We start from the raw sequence: 23,948 nt of genomic DNA, 5'->3' as shown, positions 1-23,948 counted from the left end.
TAGGAGAGGGACGGTAAGGGGGAAGTGTGCGGAAATAGGTGTGGAGGGTGGAGGGAGGAGGTAGGGAAGGGGAAGGGAGGGGAGGGTGTAGGAGAGGGACGGTAGGGAGGGGAGTGTGTGGAAATGAGGAGGAGTGAGGGAGAGGGTGAGGGGAAGAGGGGAGAAGCCTGCTGTCCCCATTCACCTTTACCTTCTCTCATTTTCCTGTCTCCCATGTCACTTGGTCCCTTAACTGCTGGTAAAAATCTACACTAAGAAAATAGATGAAATTAAATTTTAAGCAACTAATTCTTCACTTCAGAACCTTTATCAGTTAGTCATTTCTGTAAAGAGTTAGCACAGTACGCAAAATCTTCCTATTTTTACCTTCTACTTATCTAGCACGCTCCCAGAACACTGTGTCAGTTGTTATGAATTCATTCTTATGGGATTGATGTTAAAATCGATCCAGTTTTAGCATCTGGCTCTGCACCCTGTCAAGGGCCTACCAGGCGCTGTGTTGATGGAAATTCAAACCCCTTCTCCCCTCTCCCATCGGACGGGAGATTCAAAAGCCCGAAAGCACGTACCACCAGGCTCATGGGCAGCTTCTGCCCCGCTGTCATCAGACTCTGCAATGCTTCTCAGTACGGTAATCTGGATTTCTGGCCTCACAACCTACCTCATTATGATCTTGCACCTTGTTGTCGACCTGCACTGCACTCTCTCTCTCTGTATCTGTTACACTTCATTCTGTGTTGTTATCGTATTAACTCGTTAGACCATAGAACATGGAACAGTCCAGCACAGAACAGGCCATTCGGCCCACAAATGTTGTGCTGAACCAGCTAAAAACCAAATCAAAGTCACCCCAACTCTAATCCCTCCAACCTACACCATGTCCATATCCCTCATCTTCTTTATATCCATGTGCCTATCCAAACTTCTAATATATTTGCCCCACCACCATACCAGGCAGTGCATTCCAGACATGCACCAGTCTCTGAGTAAAAAACCTACCGCCCCCCCCTCACCTTCAATGCACACCCCCTGGTATTAGACATTACAACCCTGGGAAATATCCACTCTATCTGTGCCTGTCATAACCTTGTAAGCCTCTGTCAGATCTCCCCTGAGCCTCCGCTGCTCCAGAGGGAACAGCCCAAGTTTATCCAGCCTGTCGGGCACCTGATCGAGCTCTCCTGCACCCTCCGCAAAGCCTCAGCATCCTTTGGGGTCAGGTCCTTCCAGTTCCAGCCTGTCACCCGGTTCGCAGCCCCCTGCAACGCCCAGTGCCCTCCGTAATGGTCTGCTCTGTGTGAATGCTGTGCAAGACCTGGCAGGCCGGGCAGCTTCTATAGAGGGGAACTGACCGCCACCGTTTTAAGCCGAAACCATGTTCGTTCCCCTCCGCGGCCTGGCCTGCCGAGTTCCGGAGGCAAACCAATTTAGAAAGTGGTGCTGTCACAAAGCAGCCATTTTGAAAGAGGACAATCGGGCCATCAATGAGACTAGGCAGAATAATTGTTCGGCGTGGGCAGTGGAGCTCTCGGACCCTGTGGCACCCTCCATTCCTTCTCGTGTTCCCCTTCTCTGGTGCTACCCCAGTCTCCCTCCCCACTCTCTCTCTCTCCACACACTCCATCTACCTGCTGTACTCTCTTCCCCCTCTCTCCCCTTCCTCACTGGCTCTTCCTTTTGCTCCACCCTCCACTCATCTCCCCTCCTTCGCCATCACCAGTTCCCTCATCCTCTCTGACACTCTTTCCCCCTCTCTCCCCCTCTTCCCCCCGCCCGCAGTGGGACTATTGTAGGAAGGGTGCAGACGGCTGTTGAGGATGAGGCAGGAGTGGTGGAGTAATTCAGAACTGCAGAGCGCTCATTGGAGGAGTTTTCACAGCCTATCTTCAGGAAGGGGTTCGATCTGATACTGGGCTACAGTTTAGATTGTCTTGACGTGGACAATCCACACAACGGCACATGGCCCTGCACCGTGTGGGTCGGTGGGGGGACAGGACATCGAGAGCTGGGCGAGGTTCATTCCATCCAATCCGCCCCACCATTCGGCTCCTTCCAGACAGTCACTGACTCTGCGAACTCCGCACCGGATCTCCTGCGGAGCAGACTCGGGACAGATGGTCTAATTCTGCTCCTATATCTTATGGTCTGACTGACTTTGCCCCAAAACCTTGTTTTGATTCACTGAAGTAGGGTCCAGGTGCTTTGAGCTGGGAGAGTGCGTGCCCACAGTGACAATAGCAGTTTCAATTCAATCTCTTTTTCTGACGCTCTCCGATTCCACCCTCCCATCCCTCCATCTCTTTGCTCATCATAAATATAGCCAATTGTTTCAATGTACAGTATTAATAGCAAAGAACAGGCCCTTTGGCCCGTCGTGAGTCTGTGCCAGCCCGTCTACATGGATGCAATTTCACTCTTCCCCACATTCTTGTCAGCACCGTGCTGGGGGCTGGGCCAACAGCCAGAGAACCCGGTTCAATCCCGACATCCAACACTCATCCAACGCAAGTTTGCGTGTTCGCCCAGTGACCCCTGTAGGTTTCTCCCAGGCCGTGTGTGTGTGTGTCTGTGTGTCTGTCTGTGTGTGTGTGTGTGTATCTGTGTGTGTGTGTGTGTGTGTCCCAACAACAATTCACAAAAATGATTCCAGGAGTGAAAGGTTTACCGTATGAGGAACGCTTGGCAGCTGTTGGGCTGTATTCCCTGGAGCTCAGGAGGATGAGGGGGAATCTCAAAGAAACATTCCAAATGTTAAAAGGCTGAACAGATTAGATATGGCAAAGTTATTTCCCATGGTAGGGGAGTCCAGGACAAGAGGGCACGACTTCAGAATTGAAGGACGCCCATTTAGAACAGAGATGCAGAGAAATTACTTTAGTCAGAGGGTGGTAAATCTGTGGAATTTGTTGCCACGATCGGCTGTGGAGGCCACGTCATTGGGTGTATTTAAGGCAGAGAGAGATAGGTTCTTGATTAACCAGGGTATCAAAGGGTTTAGGGAGAAGGCAGTGGAGTGGGGATGACTGGAAGAATTGGAGCAGCCCATAGTTGAATGCTGGAGCAGACTCGATGGGCCGAGTGGCCTACTTCTGCTCCTATATCGATGGTCTTAACAGGCAGAGTGGGTGAGTTAATTGACTGCAGTAAATTGCCCCTGTCAGTGTGTGGGTGAGGGGTAGAATTAGTTGTGTGGGGGGAGTGTGTGATTAGGGTAAAGATTTTAAAGAGAGGTTAGTTTTCGCTGTCAGCTGTCCGTCAGAACACACAGTGAGACATGGCATTTGCGTCACGAGCCCACGCGCGGCCCAGTGACAGGCTGAGGGGAGCCGCGCTTCCGACACCAATGCTTGCGTGCCCGCACCTCCCGAAACCCTGACCCGCGCGTCTCTGCAGCGTGGCAGGAAATCCCCGCAGCCACAAGGAGGACGGCGGAACCCCCTGCAGAGAGGCATGGCGGGTATTGAACTTATGATTGGTCTGGTGGTTAGCACCTCATCGGCGGGCTGGTGTGAGCCTCTGTGAGTCCGTAGTCAACACCCAGTAATCCGCAGGAGACCAAACCAATAACACGTGGTTATTTGGGTTACTGTCACTTTGAAGGACCCTGAAACTCATGTTCTTAGCGTTATTTATTTATTATTAATATTAGATTTTTATTTTGTATTTGCACAGTTTGCTGTCTTTTGCATATTCCTTCTTTGTATATTTCAATAGGTTTCAAAGGCACATTTAACGTCAGAGAAATGTATACAATATGCACCCTGAAATTCTTTTTCTTCACAAACAGCCACGAAAACAGAGGAGTGCCCCAAAGAATGATTGACAGTTAAATGTTAGAACCTCAAAGCCCCCCACAGCTCCCCCCCCACACACACAAGCAGCAATAAAGTAACGACCCCCCCCAAACCAGCAAAAAAAAAGCATTGGCACTCCCCACCGAAAACTCAAGTGTGCAGTGAAGCAACACCAAAGACACAGACTTGCAGTACCCCAAAGGCTACTTGTTCACCCGGTATTCAAAATACCACAGGCTCTCTCTCTCTATCCCTAATAACGGAAGAAAGAGATGTCTCCATTTCACAGTGAGAGGGGAGACATAACAAACGACTTCCTGGTTTACGATGTTAATAGTCCAATGTGTCGCTTCTTCCGAGTTCTGTGCCCAAGGATCTCAGGTCTCTGGGCACACAGCCAGAGATCTTCCGACTCCCCTGACGACGCACATGACACCAACCTTTGATCCGCCGATCTCCAGAGCGACGAGACCCCGGGCCTCCGAAGGCGAGCTGAGCTTCGAGGCCGCGCCCTTGGAGTGCCGAACAACGGCCGGTCGTGAAACCCCGAGAGCAGGTCCCATTCCTGCAAGGAGCCAAAGTCAGCTTGTAACTCCAGGTCAGGGTCTTCAAAGGAAACCCTGAAAGGGAAAAATAGAGATATTAAAGATGGAAATAGAACTGTTTCCGAAGACGCAAGCTGTTCAGCGCAATCATAACTAAGCCCCACCCTCTTCTTCGTGCCCAGATTTTCACTGATTCTACTGTCTGTATTTGTCTGTCGGCGAATGCCCGCAGGAAAATGAATCTCGGGGTTGTAACCATATAACCATATAACAATTACAGCACGAAAACAAGCCATCTCGGCCCTTCTAGTCCGTGCCAAACTCTTACTCTCACCTAATCCCACCGACCTGCACTCAGCCCATAACCCTCCATTCCTTTCCTGTCCATACATCTGTCCAATTTAACTTTAAACGACAACATCGAACCTACCTCAACCACTTCTGCTGGAAGTTTGTTCCACACAGCTACCACTCTCTGAGTAATGAAGTTCCCCCTCATGTTACCCCTAAACTTTTGCCCCCTAACTCTCAACTCATGTCCTCTTGTTTGAATCTCCCCCACTCTCAATGGAAAAAGCCAATCCACGTCAACTCTGTCTATCCCCCTCATAATTTTAAATACCTCTATTAAGTCCCCCCTTCAAACTTCTACGCTCCAAGGAATACTTTATACTTTATTGTCGCCAAAGAATTGATACTAGAACGTACAATCATCACAGCGATATTTGATTCTGCACTTCCCACTCCCTGGATTACAAATATTAAATATTAAAAATAGTAAAAATTAGTAAATATTAAAAATTTAAATTATAAATCATAAATAGAAAATAGAAAAATGGAAAGTAAGGTGGTTCAAAAAAACCGAGAGGCAGGTCCGGACATTTGGAGTGTACGGCCCAGATCTGGGTCAGGATCCGTGCAGCAGTCCTATCACAGTTGGAAAGAAGCTGTGATAAAACCCAACTTGTTCATCCTTTCTCTGTCACTTAGGTAGATGAAACCCAGGTAACATTCTAGTAAATCTTCTCTGTACTCGCTCTGTTTTGTTGACATCTTTCCTATAATTCGGTGACCAGAACTGTACACAGTCCTCCAAATTTGGCCTCACCAATGCCTTGTACAATTTTAGCATTACATCCCAACTCCCATACTCAATTCTCTGATTTATTAGGTGGTGACGCACGTGTACTTTGATAATAAATTCACTTTGAACTTCGAAATGCCGCCCCACCAATGGCTTGTACCACTGCAGCATTATGTCTCAACATCCGGACTCAGCACCTTGACTGGTGAAGTCCAGCGTACCGGGCGCCCTTCTCAGGTGACATCGCTTCCAGGGAACGATGCACTCATACTCCTCGAACCCCACCCCACTCCACCCCGAGCAGACGGGACAGATGTTCACTGGGGTTTCGAAAAGTTTCAAGGTGACTCGAGAACAGAAGCTTGTTGAGTGCATCCAGCGCGGGAGGACCCTCCGCAAGGGCCGGAGCTTGTAGGACCCTGCGGCACGAGGGGCTGCAGAGGGGTCGGGAACTTTAAAGCCGAGGCCAGCCGAGGGGTGGGAGTGCTCGGGGAAGCGGATGGCCCTCTGAATTTTGATTGGTGAGGAGAGCCTGACTGTGGCTGCGAAGTGTGGGTGTACCTTCAGTGGGTGAAAGGTGAGCTAATTTGAGAGTCTTGTTCTCTTTCCGGACTGCCCCAATGCACATCCACAGGCCTGGTGAAGGAGGATGATTACCCATACGAAGGGAAAGTATCTACTTGTCACCAGAGACAGAAAAAAACCGTCGTCAAGATTCAGAATTGTATCTGGCTCCCTGAAAATGAAAGAGGTGAGTTAATCGGAGGCTGTGCGGGCACCTTGGCCCTCGTCCCTCGTCCTTCACTCCCATCCACCTTCATTCCCTCCTCAATCCTCATCCACCCTCGAGTCCATCACTCTGACCTCCTCTCTCCCATCATCCTCGTCCCTCCCTTGTAACTCAACGCATTGTCCCTCACATCTTGTACCTCCCTCATCCCTCGCCTCCATCTTCATTCCCTCGAGCCTCGACCTTCCACCGGGGCCTGCACCGTCACACCTCGTCCCTCCCTAGCATCCCTCGACACTTGCTGCTAGCTTCCCGTGCTTGTCCCTCCCGGATGCAATTCCTGCTGACCGCTGTGCCCCAGCGAACTTCTCCCCCGGAGTGGGGATTTACAAAACCCTCCCTTCCCCGGCCGCGGCTCGGACCGCCGCAGAGCTGTCCTAGTTCGCGACGAGGCCTTTCGGCCCGTCGAGCCTGTGTCTGCCCTGCCTCATGATTCTCTGGATGCGATTTCTTTGCAGCGATGCAACAGTACGTTGCGTTTAACGGGACAATCTCGGTGCTGGTGACCCTGTTGCCTATACAGGTGAGTCTGCATAGCCACTAAACTTCCCTGCAATCCACTGCTCGAATCTCCCACAGCTAGAAAATTTACAAAGAAAAATTAGAGCTGGAATGACAAGTTTCAATGTACACTCGAATACATTTAGGTTAACGCTACCCAGGACAGAAGCCTAATGGTTGAGGGGTAATAACTGTTCCTGAACCTGGTGGTGTGGGACCTGAGGCTCCTGTACCTCCTTCCCGATGGAATCAGTTCAGAGTTGAGGTTATCCTCACTGGTTGAGGAGCCTGATGGTTGAGGGGTAATAACTGTTCCTGAACCTGGTGGTGTGGGACCTGAGGCTCCTGTACCTGCTTCCCGATGGAATCAGTTCAGAGTTGAGGTTATCCCCTCTGGTTCAGGAGCCTGATGGTTGAGGGGTAATAACTGTTCCTGAACCTGGTGGTGTGGGACCTGAGGCTCCTGTACCTCCTTCCCGATGGAATCAGTTCAGAGTTGAGGTTTTCCTCACTGGTTCAGGAGCCTGATGGTTGAGGGGTAATACCTGTTCCTGAATTGTTCCTGGTGTGAATCCTGAGGTTCCTGTAACTCCTTCCCGATGACAGCAATGGGAACAGATACATGGACTGACCGGTTAGCAGGGTCCCTGATGATGGATGCTGCTTTCGCCCCTATTGAAACTCAACTCCTAAAGGACGAAAGTCAATTTTACATCCATGGAGATAAAACAGGTAAATTATTAGCTAACCAGATTGAAACTTCTAGTGCTAAATGACAGATTAAAGAAATTTATAAAGCTAGCAGTACTAGGGCAACTGATCATTTAGAAATAAATGATACTTTTGGAGAAGATTATTCTACACTTTATAGCTCTGATCTTGTTAAAGATAATACTGTAATGGGCGCTGCTTTCGTGTGGCACAGCTACTTGGTGTGCTTAATAGTGGGGAGAGATTTACCTCTGACGGACTGGACTGTATCCATCACGTTTTCTGTTCTGATACATAACTTTGATAACAAGTTTACTTTGAACTTTCTCATTCCAGCAATACAAAGGAGGGATTATGAAAACCTGCAGTGAAATGAACAAAACATTTCATGCCATGTTAATCGTCGGCTACGGAATCGGTAAGGAAAAACAGCTCCCCAACCCTTCCGGCCAACTTGGGCCCCCCCCCCACCACACCGGGCCATTGAGCCCCTCGGCTTGATGATAGCCCCTGAGCAGCATGGGCACAGGTCCCAACAAGTTGCCCACTAGGCTTCGGTGGCCACGGTCAACGTTATGACCTCGCACCTAAGATGCTCCGAAGGTTGACTGTCTGCGTTACAGACGCAGCATAGGTTGAAATCAAAGTTGAGCTTATTGTCAGTCGAACTTGCAGCAGCGTCATGGGCACCGAGCACCAGATGCCCAGTGTTCGCAGGAGAAACATTTACATAACCTGGAGGAGATAAACAGTTTTACTCAAGGAAAAGCACAGTTAGAACGAAAAGGACCAAAGTCAATTATGAGAAAGGATCAGGGATCAACTACGTTCACCATGGATTCTGACGTGTAGTTTGTCGGTCAGGGTACGAAATGCAACAGTACAAACATTCAGCAGTTATAAGGAATAAGTAATTGTATAAAAAAATAAAGACAGGTTGGAGTACAGATCTGGAATAAATGGTGTCTAAATATCTGTGTGTATTTACAATGTGGCTGTGGTTGGCGTCCGTCTGTCAGGAAGGACAACGGGTGACGATCGTCATCGCAATACTGGGCGGAAGGTATGGAGATCCTGAGATGCCCAGTTGTCAAGATCCCCCTCTTGGCCTCACCGGTGTGGCCCAAAAGAAAGCTTGTGAAGCAACATTAAGGTAGTTCTAAGGTAGGGACATGTTCGGCACAGCTTTGTGGGCCGAAGGGCCTGTATTGTGCTGTAGGTTTTCTATTTTCTAGCACGTCTGGCACCAGCTCGGCTGCAGGAGCTGCCGGAAGGATGTTCAATGATGTCCGGCCGCCTGAGGGGCTTCGCTCCGGACTTGCTGTCTGGGTTCACTCCCGAGGCCGCCCACAGGGCAGTGGGGCTGTTTGCCCGTAGCTGGGGATCTAGTTCACAAGCCTGCGCTCTGCGTGTGCAGACCTCCTCCCGGTCCTCTGTAGGTCAGCCTGAGTCCGAGAGGAGTTCAGTTTCCCCGTGTCGCCAGCGAGGAGGCAGGACGTGAGGCTTGCTGTCGGGCAGACTGTGTACTGACAGGGAGAGACTGACTCACTCAGCTCTCCTTTTCGCGAGACTGCTGGTCAGCGGTGGAAACTGAAAGTGAGAGTGACGAGCACTACCCACGACACTGCCACCCTAGACACTCAACAACAACCATTTTGAGACCCAGAGTTATAGTGTTCATGCGGCAGTGCAGCGACTGGGGTAACAGAGGTGGGGTGGGGTCGAACAGAGGCGGCCTGGGCTGGAACCAAAACTTTAAAATTTGATTTATTTATGGCGGTAAACCGTGAAACAGGCCCTTCAGCTCTCTCAATCCACGCAGCCCGGCAATCCTCTGATTTAACCCCAGCCGAATTTACAATGACCAGTTAGCCTACCAACCAGTACACCTTTACACGATGGAAGGAAACCAGAGCACCTGGAGGAAACCCACGCGGTCTCGGGGAGAATTGGTCCTGGGTGGCCTGCGCCGTAAAGCGCTCTACCGGCCACTATGCTGCCGTGCCACAGGTTCAAAGGAAGCTTGTTATCAGAGAACGTGCATTTCGCCACGCACTTCCCCTGGGATTAATTTTCTTGCGGGCATTCACAGTAGATACAAAGGAACACAACCGAATCAATGAAGAACCACGCACAAAAAAAGACAGGCAATCAACGTACAAGGAGACGAGCACAATTCCAAGCACGGTACACACACCAAAGAGAATAATAGTTCTTAAAATTGTCCAAAGTACAATGAGACCCACACAGCAATATTTATGTAAATCTCCAGAGAGACACAACACCAAACACCACTAGAATAGTTCCGGAAGTTCCCAGAAATTCAGAAACGAGTGTGTGTGGCTCTGCCAGAGCTCATGTTTCACTGGATTGAGTGTAGAAAAAATAAAAAATGTAATAATAATCAATAGATATGTAATCAGTACTAGAATGGTTGATCAGATTAGCTGCCTGGACAAAGAAACTTTTAAGTAGGTGTGAAGCGTTTGTTTTAATAGCCCCAGAGCACTTTGCAGTAGGGAAATTTTGACAAACACATTTTGATATGTTTCCTTGTGCTTCTTTGTCCTGCACATGGACAGGTCCGGCTGTGATGGTAGACTGCAGCCAATGACCCAATGACCTTTCCTGCTGGTACTACCGATGGTGGGGAGGGATGGCCCCAGGATGTACTGGGCTGAGCCAAGTACTCTGTCCGGCTTATGTTCCTGCACATTTGAGATGCGGTACCAGGCCACAATGCTACCAGTCAGGATACTGGTGCCGAAGACCACACAACCATTGTTGGTACAATCTGAGCTGGTGACGAGAGGGCATACAGGAGTGAGATATGCCAACTGGTGGAATGGTGCCACAGCAACAACCTGGCACTCAACGTCAGTAAGACGAAAGAGCTGATTGTGGACTTCAGGAAGGGTAACATGAAGGAACACATACCGATCCTCATACAGGGATCAGAAGTGGAGAGAGTGAGCAGATTCATCTTCCTCGGTGTCAAGTTTTCTGATGATCTAACCTGGTCCCAACATGTCGTTGTAGTTATAAAGAAGGCAAGACAGTGGCTATACTTTATTCAGAGCTCGAAGAAATTTGTTATGTCAACAAATACACTCAAAAACTTCTATAGTTGTACCGTGGAGAGCATTCTGACAGGCTGCATCACTGTCTGGTATGGAGGAGCTACTGCACAGGACCGAAAGAAGCTGCAGAGGGTTGTAAATCTAGTCAGCTCCATCTTGGGCTCTAGCTGACAAAGTACCCAGGACATCTTTAGAGAGCCGTGGCTCAGAGAGGCAGCGTCCATTATTAAGGATCTCCAGCACCCAGGGCATGTCCTTTTCTCACTGTTACCATCAGGTAGGAGGTACAGAAGCCTGAAGGCACACACTCAGTGATTCAGGAACAGCTTCTTCCCCTCTGCCATCCGATTCCTAAATGGACATTGAACCCTTGGACACTACCTCACTTTTTTAATATATATTATTTCTGTTTTTGCATGCTTTTTAAAATCTATTCAATATAGTATAGTATAATTGATTTACTTGTTTATTTGTTATTATTATTTTTTTCTCTCTGATTCTGATTCTGACTTCCAACAATACATCGGAGGATTCAGTGACTTTGTCAGGCTTAACGTAACATTGATCCTCCCGAATGAAACGACGCTGAGGGAAAATCGCCTGAGAGAGTGTTGAGCTTTCTTAAGGGGATTCAGGAGCTTGGCAGCAGTGAGATGAATTCTTTTTTCAGAATCAGGTTTATTATCACTGGCATGTTTGATATTTTTTGTTAACTTAGCAGCAGCAGTTCAATGCAATACATAATATAGAAGAAGAAGAAGAAGAAAAGAAATAAAATAATAATAAATAAATAAATAAATAAATTACAGTATGCGTATGTTGACTAGGTTACATTCATGCAAAAAACAGAAATAATATATATTAAAAAAGTGAGGGAGTGTTCATGGGTTCAATGTCCATTTAGGAATCAGATGGCAGAGGGGAAGAAGCTGTTCCTGAATTGCTGAGTGTGTGTCTTCAGGCTCCTGTACCTCCTCCCTGATGATAACAGTGAGAAAAGGGCATGTCCTGGGTGCTGGAGGTCCTTAATAACGGACGCTGCCTTTCTGAGACACTGCTCCCTGAAGATGTCCTGGGTACTTTGTAGGTTAGTACCCAAGATGGAGCTGACTAGATTTACAACCCTCTGCAGCTTCCTCCGGTCCTGTGCAGTAGCCCCTCCATACCAGACAGTGATGCAGCCTGTCAGAATGCTCTCCACGGTACATCTATAAAAGTTTTTGAATGTATTCGTTGACATGCCAAATCTCCTCAAACTCCTAATGAAGCATAGCCACTGCCTTGCCTTCTTTATAACTACCTCAATATGTTGGGGCCAAGTTAGATCCTCCGAGATCTTGACACCCAGGAACTTGAAACTGGGCTCAGAAGTGGAGAGGGTGAGCAGAGTTGTGGTTCTTTAGATTCTTGTGCTTCCTGCCGACTGGCAGCGTCGAGAAGAGGGTAGGTTCTGGATGGTAGGTATTGCTGAGGCATCACCTCTTGCAGATGAGCTCGAGGATGGGGAGAGCTGTAGCTGTAGCCCCTTGTGTTCCTCAAGGGCCCCCTTCCAAGCGTTGGTGCAATGAAACCGTGATTCCATGCCAGCCTGTGTTACAGTTCTGTGTTTTGCCTTTTACAGAGGACTCGACGCCGTACTGGATCGTAAAGAACAGCTGGGGAAAAGATTGGGGAGAGGAGGTCAGTGAACGGTGGACAATGATGATATGCCAGCCTTGATCGTTGATGGTCGTCCCCTGCTCATCCCCGCCGCGTTTGCCGGTGAAGTGCCGTGGTGGGGGTGGGGGGGGTGGGGCCACTGCATCCAGCATCCGAAGCCTGGGTTGGTACTGGCCCCTGGTGCTGCACATGCCCTGGAGCGTGTGTCTGTGGGCACAGAGAGAGGCAATGATTCTGATAGTGAGGGAGTCTCGCACCAGAGGACACAGATAGAGTGGATGTGGAGAGGATGTTTCCTACAGTGGGGGAGTCTAGGACCAGAGGACACAGATAGAGTGGATGTATAGAGGATGTTTCCTATAGTGGAGAGTCAAGGACTAGAGGACACAGATAGAGTGGATGTGGAGAGGATGTTTCCCATAGTGGGGGAGTCTAGGACCAGAGGACACAGATAGAGTGGATGTGGAGAGGATGTTTCCTATAGTGGGGAGGTTGGAACCAGAGGACACAGATAGAGTGGATGTGGAGAGGATGTTTCCTCTAGTGGGAGAGTCTAGGACCAGAGGACACAGATAGAGTGGATGTGTAGAGGATGTTTCCTGTAGTGGGGGAGTCTAGGACCAGAGGACACAGATAGAGTGGATGTGGAGAGGATGTTTCCTGTAGTGGGGGAGTCTAGGACCAGAGGACACAGATAGAGTGGATGTGGAGAGGATGTTTCCCATAGTGGGGGAGTCTAGGACCAGAGGACACAGATAGAGTGGATGTGGAGAGGATGTTTCCTATAGTGGGGGAGTCTCGGACCAGAGGACACAGATAGAGTGGATGTGGAGAGGATGTTTCTTATAGTGGGGGAGTCCAGGACCAGAGGACACAGATAGAGTGGATGTGTAGAGGATGTTTCCTGTAGTGGGGGAGTCTAGGACCAGAGGACGCAGATAGAGTGGATGTGGAGAGGATGTTTCCTATAGTGGGGAGGTTGGAACCAGAGGACACAGATAGAGTGGATGTGGAGAGGATGTTTCCTCTAGTGGGAGAGTCTAGGACCAGAGGACACAGATAGAGTGGATGTGTAGAGGATGTTTCCTGTAGTGGGGGAGTCTAGGACCAGAGGACACAGATAGAGTGGATGTGGAGAGGATGTTTCCTGTAGTGGGGGAGTCTAGGACCAGAGGACACAGATAGAGTGGATGTGGAGAGGATGTTTCCTATAGTGAGGGAGTCAAGGACCAGAGGACACAGATAGAGTGGATGTGGAGGGGATGTTTCCTATAGTGAGGGAGTCTAGGACCAGAGGACACAGATAGAGTGGATGTGGAGAGGATGTTTCCTATAGTGAAGGAGTCAAGGACCAGAGGACACAGATAGAGTGGATGTGTAGAGGATGTTTCCTGTAGTGGGGGAGTCTAGGACCAGAGGACACAGATAGAGTGGATGTGGAGAGGATGTTTCCTGTAGTGGGGGAGTCTAGGACCAGAGGACACAGATAGAGTGGATGTGGAGAGGATGTTTCCTATAGTGAGGGAGTCAAGGACCAGAGGACACAGATAGAGTGGATGTGGAGGGGATGTTTCCTATAGTGAGGGAGTCTAGGACCAGAGGACACAGATAGAGTGGATGTGGAGAGGATGTTTCCTATAGTGAAGGAGTCAAGGACCAGAGGACACAGATAGAGTGGATGTGGAGAGGATGTTTCCTATAGTGAGGGAGTCAAGGACCAGAGGACACAGATAGAGTGGATGTGGAGGGGATGTTTCCTATAGTGAGGGAGTCAAGGACCAGAGGACACAGATAGAGGGGATGTGGAGAGGATGTTTACTGTGGTGCGGGGGGGGGGGGGGGGAGGTGCGGCACAGTTTCAAAATACAAAGACATCCCTTTAGAACGGGGATGGGGAGAATTTCTTTAGCCAGAGACTGGTGAATCTGTGGAAATCACTGCCACAGGCAGCCAAGTCATCAGCTATATTTAAAACAGAGGTTGATTGGTTCTTCTTTAGCCTGGGTGTCAATGGTTACGAGGAGATGGCAGGAGAATGGGGTTGAGCAAGTTAATGAGCCAGCCATGATGAATGGTTGGACAGACTCGATGGGCAGAATGGTCTCATTCAGTTCCTGTTGGTCTTATTATTTTCGCTTGCAATGAGATGCCTTCCGTAGGGATCATAATGACACGTCAGTACATCGAGGTAAGTGCAATTGACAGCAGAATCAAGTGTTACGGTTACAGAGAGTGTGAGGGTCTGGCCAGCAAAGGGGAGGCTCACAGCAGGTTTTGGCAGGTAGGAACAAATCAGGTGCTTCCGTGGTACAAGAAATCCAAGAGAAGAAAGAAATCCGGAGGGTAAAAGAAGGCTTGAGGTTGCCCTCACGGTCTAGGTGAAGGAGAATCCAAAGGGCTTCTGCGGGTACACTGAGATCAAAAGGATTGGTCCTCGGTAAGGTCAGAGTGGTCATCTGGGCGTGGAGCCAAAAGACCAAGAAAATGCTGGAGGGACTCAGCAGGCCAGGCAGCATCCATGGAAAAGAGCAGAGTCGACGTTTTGGGCCGAGACTCTGCATCAGGGACTCCTATCATTTGCGGGCACTGCTCCAGATTTCCAGCATCTGAAGATTATCTCATGTTTGTGCAGCCAAAGTAGATGGGGGAGATCGGAAATTGATGTTTGTATCATGGGACTGATACAGAGTTTATAGAAGTGAGGCACAGCGGCAGTGGACCCTACTCAGATTACAGAGGAGGAGGTGTTTGCTGTATAGGACGGACAATTCCCCTAGGCCTGAGTAGGTGTTCCCTCAGACACCTGTAGGGGGCAAGTGCAGAAATTGCCGGGGTCCTAGCAGAGATATTTAAATCATCCTTATCCACAGGTGAGGTGCTGGAGGATTGGAGGATAGCCAACGTTGTTCTGTTGTTTAAGAAAGGCTCTAACAATAAGCCAGGAAATTATAGGCTGTTGAGCCTGACATCAGTAGTGAGAAAATAATTGGAAGGTTTCTTAAGGTACTGGATACATAAGTACTTGGATAGACATGGACTGATTGGGGATAGTCAGCATGGCTTTGTGTGTGGTAGGTCGTACCTAATGAAACTTACAGAGTTTTTCAAGGAACTTACCAGGGACGTGGATGAAGGCAAGGCAGTGGACCAACACACACAGAAAGTACAGGAGGAACTGAGCGGACCAGGCAGCATCTACGGAAAAGTGTACAGGCGGTGTTTCAGGTGGAAACACTTCTGCAGAGATATTGTCTACATGGACTTTAGGAAGGCATTGGACAAGGTCCCGCATGGGAGGCTGGTCGAGAAGGTTCTGTCGCTTGGCATTCAGGGTGAGGTAGCAAATTGGATTAGAGATTGCTTTGTGGGAGAAAGCAGAGAGTGGTGGTAGATGGTTGTCTCCCTGACTGGAGGTCTGTGATTTGCGGTGTGCCGCAGGGATCAGTCCTGGGTCTGTTGTTGTTTGTCATCTATATCAATGATCTGAATGGTAATATGGTCAACTGGATCAGTAAATTTGCAGATGACACCAAGACTGGGGGTGTAGTGGACAGGGAGGAAGGCTATCAGAGCTTGCCTTGGGATCTGGACTAGTTGGAAAAAATGGGCTGTAAAATGGCAGATGGAATTTAGTGCAGAGAAGTGCTGCATTTCGGTAGAACCAACCAGGGTCGGTCTTACACAGTGAAGGGTTTGGCACATTGACCTTCATAAATCAAAAGTACTGAGTTCAGGAGATGGGATGTCATATTGAAGTTGTATAAGACGTTGGTGAGGCCAGGTTTGGAGTATTGTGTGCAGTTCTGGTCACCTACATACAGGAAGCAAAATCAATATAATTGAAAGAATACAGAGAAAATTTTCAAGGATGTTGCTGGGACTTGAGGATCTGAGTTATAGGGAGAGATTGAACAAGTTAGGACGATATTTCCTAGAGCATAGATGATTGAGGGGAGATTTGACAGAGGTATAAAAAATTATGAGGGGTATAGATAGGGTACATGCAAGCAGGCTTTTCCACTGAGGCTGAGTGAGGTCATGGGTTAAGGGTGAAAGGTGAAAGGTTTAAGGGGAACATGAGGGGAAACTTCTTCACTCAGAGGGTGGTGAGAGTGTGGAGCGAGCTGCCAGGGCAAATGGTAGATAGGAGCTCAATGACAATGTTTAAGAGAAAATTGGATGGGTACATGGACGGGAGGGGTATGGCTGGAGTTACACACACAAACTACTGGAGGAACTCAGCAGGCCAGATAACAGTTTCATCAGGCTCTCGGCCTGAACCGCCAACTGTTTACTGTTTTCCACGGATGCTGCCTGGACTGCTGAGTTCCTCCAGCGTTTTGTGTGGATTACGGTGGAGGAAAAATTGAGATCCTATCAAGAATATCCCTCTGCCCCAGTAAGCTCCCCCCCTCTACTACAGTTGCGATGGAGAGTTGCATACCCGAGTTGTTCCCTTTCCACAGATGCTGACTGACCTGCTGGGTTTTTCCCGCATTCCAGGACTGTGTTGGGATTGGTGTCGATGGGGGCCTAATGATCTCTTTGTCTTCTCTGTCTCCCGACAGGGCTATATTCGTATCTACAGAGGGGCTAAGGTCTGTGGCATAAATAAATTCGCAATGTCGGCTGTTGTGTGAGGGATGGATCACCATTCTTCGTCAACCTCGACGCTTTCAGCTTCTGGGAACAAGGGAGCTACTGTCGGGGTACCCCTGCAAGGGCTGAGGTGTCAGGCCTGCTCCCAGTGACACTTTCCAGCCTGCACAAACAGGCCCCTCCCAGTCTCCAGCCAGCCCATAGGATTCGCTTGCCACTCGTTCCACACTCTTCACCTGCAGCCTATTTAGCCCTCTACTCTCATCCGCAGTCCTTGCTCACTCACGGAACAAGTCGGCCTCAGCCAGCCGCTCCTAGCTTTCGTTCTCCTTGCCTGAAGTCCACCTTGTAGCCTGTTGCGTTGAGTTTCTGTTCTCTCATGTGCAGTGGCCCCTTGTGGCTTGTTATTTTGTGGTCTATTATTAAAGCTATCGTTCACCGCTGAATGGCTTCTGCTTGTGGCAAGCCTCCTCTGCACTTCCTGACTGATGAGGGTGGAGGGAGTGAAAATTTTGAATATCAGGGCGGAGGGCAGGAATCGCCATGTGGTGGGAGGGGTAGTGAGGGAATCTTGCTGCCATTATATTTGAGAATATTGAGAGGCCACTTTATCAGGCACACCTGTACACCTGCTCATTAATATAAATATCTAATCAGCCAATCATGAGGCAGCAACTCAATGCACAAAAGCATGCAGGCATGGTCAAGGGGTTCAGTTGTTCAGACCAAACATCAGAATGGGGAAGAAATGTGATCTAAGTGACTTTGACTATGGGAATGATTGTTGGTGTCAGATGGGGTGGTTTGAGTATCTCAGAAACTGCTGATCTCCTGAGATTTTCATGCACAACAGTCTCCAGAGTTTACAAAGAATGATGCAGAACAGAAAATATCCAGTGAGTGGCAGTTCTGTGGGTGAAAATGCCTTGTTAATGAGAGAGGTCAGAGGAGAATGGTCAGACTGGTTCAAGCTGACAGTAACTCAATTAACCACACGTTACAACAGTGCTGTGCAGAAGAACATCTCCTTGAAGTGGATGCGCTACAGCAGCAGAAGACCACGAACATAATCTCAGAGGCCACTTCATGAGGTAAAGGAGATCTCTGATAAAGGAGCCACTGGGCGTAGAACATACCGGAGATGGCCCTTCAGATCACAGTGTCACTGCTCACCATGATGCTAATCATGTGGAGTTCCCTCACCCATCCCACAGTGTGGAGATCCCGCACCCCTCCGCAGTGTGGAGATCCCTGTCCCCCTCCCACAGTGTGGAGATCCTTCACCTCCTCCACAGTGTGGAGTTCCCTCATCCCTCCCACAGTGTGGAGATCCCTCTCCCCTTCCAAAGTGTGGAGATCCCTCACCCCCTCCCACAGTGTGGAGTTCCCTCACCCCTCCCCCAGCATGGAGTTCCCTCACCCGTCCCACAGTGTGGAGATCCCGCACCCCTCCACAGTGTGGAGATCCCTGTCCCCCTCCCACAGTGTGGAGATCCTTCACCTCCTCCACAGTGTGGAGTTCCGTCATCCCTCCCACAGTGTGGAGATCCCTCTCCCCTTCCAAAGTGTGGAGATCCCTCACCTCCTCCCACAGTGTGGAGATCCCTCACCCCCTCCCACAGTGTGGAGTTCCCTCACCCCTTCCCCAGCATGGAGATCCCTCACCCCTTTCACTGTGTGGAGATCCCTCACCCCTCCCACAGTGTGGAGATCCCTCTCCCCTCCCACAGTGTGGAATCCCCTCACTCCCTCCACAGTGTGGAGATCCCTCACCCCTCCCACAATGTGGAGATCCCACACCCCTCCCACAGTGTGGAGATCCCTCACCCCCCACAGTGTGGAATTCCCTCTCCGACCACATCTCAGAAAGGACGTGTTGTCATTGGAGAGCAAAGGTTGGTCATTTTCTGATCAGTCAGAACATCCAAGGACATGGTGAGAAGGCAGATATATGGGGTTGAGTGGGATCTAGATTCAGACGAGGGGATGGTAAAGCAGACACAATGGGCTGAATGGCCTTATTCTGCTCCTATGTTTAACGGTCCAACAGGACACACAGACACACACCCACTAACACACACACTGACCCTCACTGCGGGACGAGTATCTCTCTCTCTCTCTCTCTCACACACAGACACAGTGACACACTCCGGGGGATTTCTGAATATACTGTCGGACCCGTCTCTCTCTCTCTCTCACTCAAACATACAGACTCTCAGTGCCTCTTTCTCCCTCTCTCTCACTCTCTCCCTCTCTCTCTCTCTCTCTCACTCTCTCTCTCTCTCTCTCTCTCTCACTCAAACATACAGACTCTCAGTGCCTCTTTCTCCCTCTCTCTCACTCACTCTCTCTCTCTCTCTCTCATAGTCACCCCCCCAACACACACACTTTTTTATATATCAAAACTATAAAATTTTATTTACAAACGTGTAGACAGAAGACAATCAATATTTACGAATACAATTAAATTACAATTCTGTCACTACTGCCTATAAAACAGTCTGGACAGCGGGGGAACCACCGCTGACAAAATCCTGCAATGTGCCCGCCGGGCTGCGTGCTCCCTCTCCAAAGACAGCCGGGCACGGACGGGTCCTTGGAAAAGGCGCAGCGCCCTCCGGCTTCCGCCTCCTAGACCCGTGGATGGCCATCTTGGCCAGGCCCAGGACCACCGAGAGATCCTCCTCTCGCCCGCCCCCTTCCGAACTGGGCGCCCGTAGACGAGGAGCGCGGGACCAAAGCGCGGCCAGAACCTCAGCAGCGACTCTCCGAGAAACTCAACGAGCGGCTGCAACCTGTCGCACGCCGTGTATCCCGACTTCCCACCCCCACCCCGCCCACAGAATGGGCAGCTAGACGGGGTGGCGGTGGCCCACCCTGTGAGATGCAAAACCTTCAGCTCCAGGTCTGGGTGATGGGTGTCACGCAAAACCGACCCTCACAGGGGACGGCCCCACTGTTAACGTCCAAACGACAAAGGCAAGAGTTTCTTTCGTTTCAACAACTTTACTTGCCATTTCCTTACCAAACAACCGCTCCCTCCATATTAGGGGAACTAAGCTTCCCAACCAAATGCTTACACGGTCCAAGTGAACAGATCTCAACAATTTCCCATCCTGTTCAACTAAAAAAAATTAAATGCCTATTAGTTGAGACGTATTAGTCTTAACTCTAGTTGTTAGGCCTAATAAATGTCTTAAGATACCCTGTACAATCAGGCAGCGGAGCAACCTTTTGAACTGGCTCATTCAGCTTCGCTGTCACAAGGATCGTTACAGAAAATCTTTCCTACCAAATGCAATAAGCATAGACAACAGTTCATCTCTGCGCGACAGGATAACACATATCGTGGTACAATAGTCTCTGTTTTATTATTTCCTACGTTATTATTGCACATTAGTAAATTACTACTGTGTATGTTATCATTCTGTACTTTATCATTAGCTAAGTCTGCACACTGCTAAGTGTGTTTTTAAATGTTGCTGCTATAACAAAAGAATTTCCCACTCGGGATCAATGAAGTATTTTTTAACCTTACCTAATGCCCTCAGAGTACTACAAAATGAATGAATGAATGAATAAACAAACAAACAAATAAATAATAAATAAATTATATATATAAAACATGCTGTAAGGTTCCACTGCTGAGGTAATGGTTTCTCTGTAGCAGCAATGTTTGGGTTATGACCACAGATAACAGGGTTTGGAATGCTGGGGCTATCCAATGAGAGAACTGTTGTCCTTTCTTGTGAATCTGGAAGAGAAATTTTCATGGTCTTTACCCCGGGAGAGATGAGGAGAGAAGACGCGAATGGAGAGAGTTGGTAGACCGCCAGACGGGGTGGACGTGGAGCGAGGGTCCGAAGGGCAGCGATGATCAGAGGAGGTCGATGGCGTACAACCGGCTTGTCAAAGAGCTCCAACATTGCGCAATAGTCTGTTTCGTGGGAATGGGCCCTTTTTCTTTTTTTTTGTTTCTTTACTAACCATATAGTCAAATTAAGAATTATAAAGCTCAATCGTTTAATCGCATATTGTGTACTGTTTGTTATTTCGGGGTAGTGATTTGTAACGGGGGACACCGCGCAGCATCCACCCAAACGAGATTTCTTAAGTTTGGCCGGGCAGAGGGCTATCATCCCCTATATTAAGCTGCTAGCTGAACCGAGAGTTTGAGATATATATATATATCGACTCAAATATCCTTTTTAGGATATGGGAATTAATTCCAACAGCTGAATGCCCTCTGGAATCTGGGATTAGTTCTAACCCTTGATGTTGACACAGTTCTTCAGGTACCAAATGCCTTCACTCAGTGCCTTCAGCAGCACAACAGCTGGAGCTCCCTTCTTTGTGAAGGTCAGCCAGTTGTTCCTTCACAGTTGGCCACGGCACATGATGTTTGGGTGAGTTCCTCGGTGCCACCTTCTATGCAGCCTCTTCTCGGTGACTGACTTGGTGGATTTGATGGCACCAACCAGGGAGTATTTGTTTGTGACACAAGTTATCTGTAGACTGTCCTTCTTTGGGTCACCATGGAAAAGCTCAGAACAGATTGTGGCCAGAAAAACAGCATTGTCAATACCTTCAGACAATGCAAGGGTTTCTCCTGACAGTGTACTACGTACAACTTTGGATCCTTTGATTGCCAATAGAGAGGTGAACATGTTCCCTCTTCTCCCATCAGTGCAATAAAATGTACCCCCATCAGGGAGATTTCCAAGTCAGGTATTACTGAAGACAAGGAACCTCAGTGAGCTATCTTTTCCCAGCTGTTGAAACTTCAAGACTACTTTTGCAAAGGTTTCAAAGGTACATTTAATGTCAGAGAAATGTATACAATATACATCCTGAAATTCTTTTTCTTTGCAACCAGCCACGAAAACAGAGGAGTGCCCCCAAGAATGATTGACAGTTAAACATTCGAACCCCAAAGCCCCCCAATCCAGACTAAGTGGGGTTTGCAACTGAAGAAATCCAGAATCCAATTGCACAAGGAGGTACTGAGGCCCAGGTCTTCACAAGACAAAGGAGCAGAAGTAGGCCATTCAACCCATCGAGTCTGCTCCACCACTCCACCATGAGCTAAGCTATTCTCCCATCTAGTTCCAATTTCTGGCTGTTTCCCCATATCCCTTGACACCCTGACTAATTAGATACCTATCAATCTCCTCCTTAAACACCCTCAATGATTAGGCCTCCACAGCTGTATGTGGTAACAAATTCCATAAATCCATGACCTCTGGCTAAAAATATTTCTCCTCATCTCTGCTTTAAATGGGTACCCTCTCATTCTAAGACTGTGGCCTCTTGTCCTGGACTCACCCACCAAAGGAAACAGCCTTTCCACATCTACTCTGTCCAACCCTTTCAACATTCAAAATGTTTCTGTGAGATCCCCTCTCATTCTTCTATACGCTAATGAATACAGTCCAAGAGCCAACAAACGCTCCTCATATGTTAGCCCCTGCATTCCAGGAATCATCCTCGTAAATCTTCTCTGAACTCTCTTCAACATCAGTACATCCCTTCTAAGATAGGGGGCCCAAAACTGCACACAGTATTCCAAATGAGGTCTCACTAGTGCCCCATAGAGCCTCATCAACACCTCCTTAGCCTTATACACTATTCCTCTTGAAATGAATGCCAACATAGCATTCGTTTTCCTTACTGCCAATCCAACTTGGTGGTTAACCTTTAGGGTATCCTGCACGAGGACCCCCAAGTCCCTTTTCACTTCTGATTTTTGAATTTTCTCCCCATCTAACTAATAATCTGCTTGATTATTTCTTCTTCCGAAATGTACAACCGTACATTTGTCAACGTTGTATCTCATCTGCCATTTCTTTGCCCACTCTCCTAACCTGACTAAGTCTCTCTGCAACCTTTCTGTTTCTCCAACATTTCCCGCTGCTCCACCTATCTTGGTGTCATCTGCAAACTTAGCCACAAAACCATTTAATCCATAATCCAAATCATCGATATACATCGTAAAAAGAAGCGGCCCCAACACCGACCCCTACGGAACACCACTAGTAACCGGCAACCAATCAGAATAGGATCCCTTTATTCCCAACCTTTGCTTTCTGCCTATCAGCCAATGCTCCACCCATTTCAATATCTTTCCTATAATTCCTTGGGCTCTCACCTTATTAAGCAGCCTCTTATGCGGCACCTTATCGAAGGCCTTTTGAAAATCCAAATACACAACATCCACAGCCTCTCCCTTGTCAATCTTATTCGAGATTACCTCAAAAAATTCCAATAGGTTAGTGAGGCAGGATCTTCCCTTCATGAAGCCATGCTGGCTTGGGCCTATCTTGTCATGCACCTCGAGGTATTTCATAACCTCGTCCTTGAGGATCGACTCCAATAACTTTCCAACTACTGATGTCAGACTAATAGGTCTATAATTTTCCTTTTGCTGCCTCCCTCCTTTCTTAAACAGCGGAACTATATTTGAGACCTTCCAGTTCTCCGGAACCATGCCAGGAACCAGGTCTTGGAGTTTACCGCAAACAACAGGAATTCTGCAGATGCTTGGAGTTTACCGACTAGTTTTGAGTGGATGATGGTGTTAGGTGCTGAGCTGTAATCGATAAAGGGCATCCTGATGTTTGCATCTTTACTCTCCAGATGTTCCATGGTTGTGTGAGGAGCCAATGAGACAGTATCTGCCATAGACCTGTTTTTTCAGTAGGCCAATTGGAGCGGATCCAAGTAATTGATTTATTTGCAAACAGTATGATATAGCATGCTTGTAAATCTTCAGATTTGTTGTTTTCTACAGTTAGCCTAATTTGTTCAGTTCTGTGAGGACAGTTTCTCGCCCAGTGGTAAATACTTTAACAAGCCACACGCTTTGATCTCCTGCCGTACTTGTTCAGCAGATATATGCCAGGTAATGGCGCCCTCAGCTGGTCAGTGTGGGAACTACGCTCGCTGTACTCCCGTTTCTGCTCAGAGAAGCATGCCGTTATTCCGACTCCTGTCTTGCCAGTCTTCTCTCCAAACATTCCTCTTCAGGGCCGATTTCGTGGATGCAAACCTAAGTTCTGTACACGCAGTTAACGCCAACTGTCTGCCCTTTAATTCCGGACAGGCAGTAGCCAACAATTTGAAAGCCACAAAGTTCCATCTTGTACTTACACGTGTGACCGTACTTCTGTTCGAAATCGGTAATAT

The 23,948-nt window shown here is 48.5% G+C and overlaps 1 protein-coding gene across 1 annotated transcript in view; it reads left to right on the top strand.

Moving 5' to 3' along the window:
• Nucleotides 1–17,197, top strand: part of LOC140189049 (cathepsin F-like) — a 46,263-nt gene extending 29,066 nt beyond the window's left edge. Inside the window, exons 7-11 of the mRNA XM_072245744.1 lie at nt 6,058–6,174; nt 6,672–6,736; nt 7,762–7,843; nt 12,127–12,185; nt 16,733–17,197. Of these exons, the coding sequence (XP_072101845.1) occupies nt 6,058–6,174; nt 6,672–6,736; nt 7,762–7,843; nt 12,127–12,185; nt 16,733–16,804 (395 nt within the window). The 3' untranslated portion in view covers nt 16,805–17,197. The remainder of the gene's footprint in view (nt 1–6,057; nt 6,175–6,671; nt 6,737–7,761; nt 7,844–12,126; nt 12,186–16,732) is intronic.
• Nucleotides 17,198–23,948: the final 6,751 nt, after the last annotated feature.

The sequence above is a fragment of the Mobula birostris genome, chromosome 28 (genome assembly GCF_030028105.1).
Source record: "Mobula birostris isolate sMobBir1 chromosome 28, sMobBir1.hap1, whole genome shotgun sequence".
Taxonomy (NCBI): domain Eukaryota; kingdom Metazoa; phylum Chordata; class Chondrichthyes; order Myliobatiformes; family Myliobatidae; genus Mobula; species Mobula birostris.
Note: the sequence above shows the minus strand (reverse complement) of the source record. Positions and strands in the feature narration are given on the sequence as shown.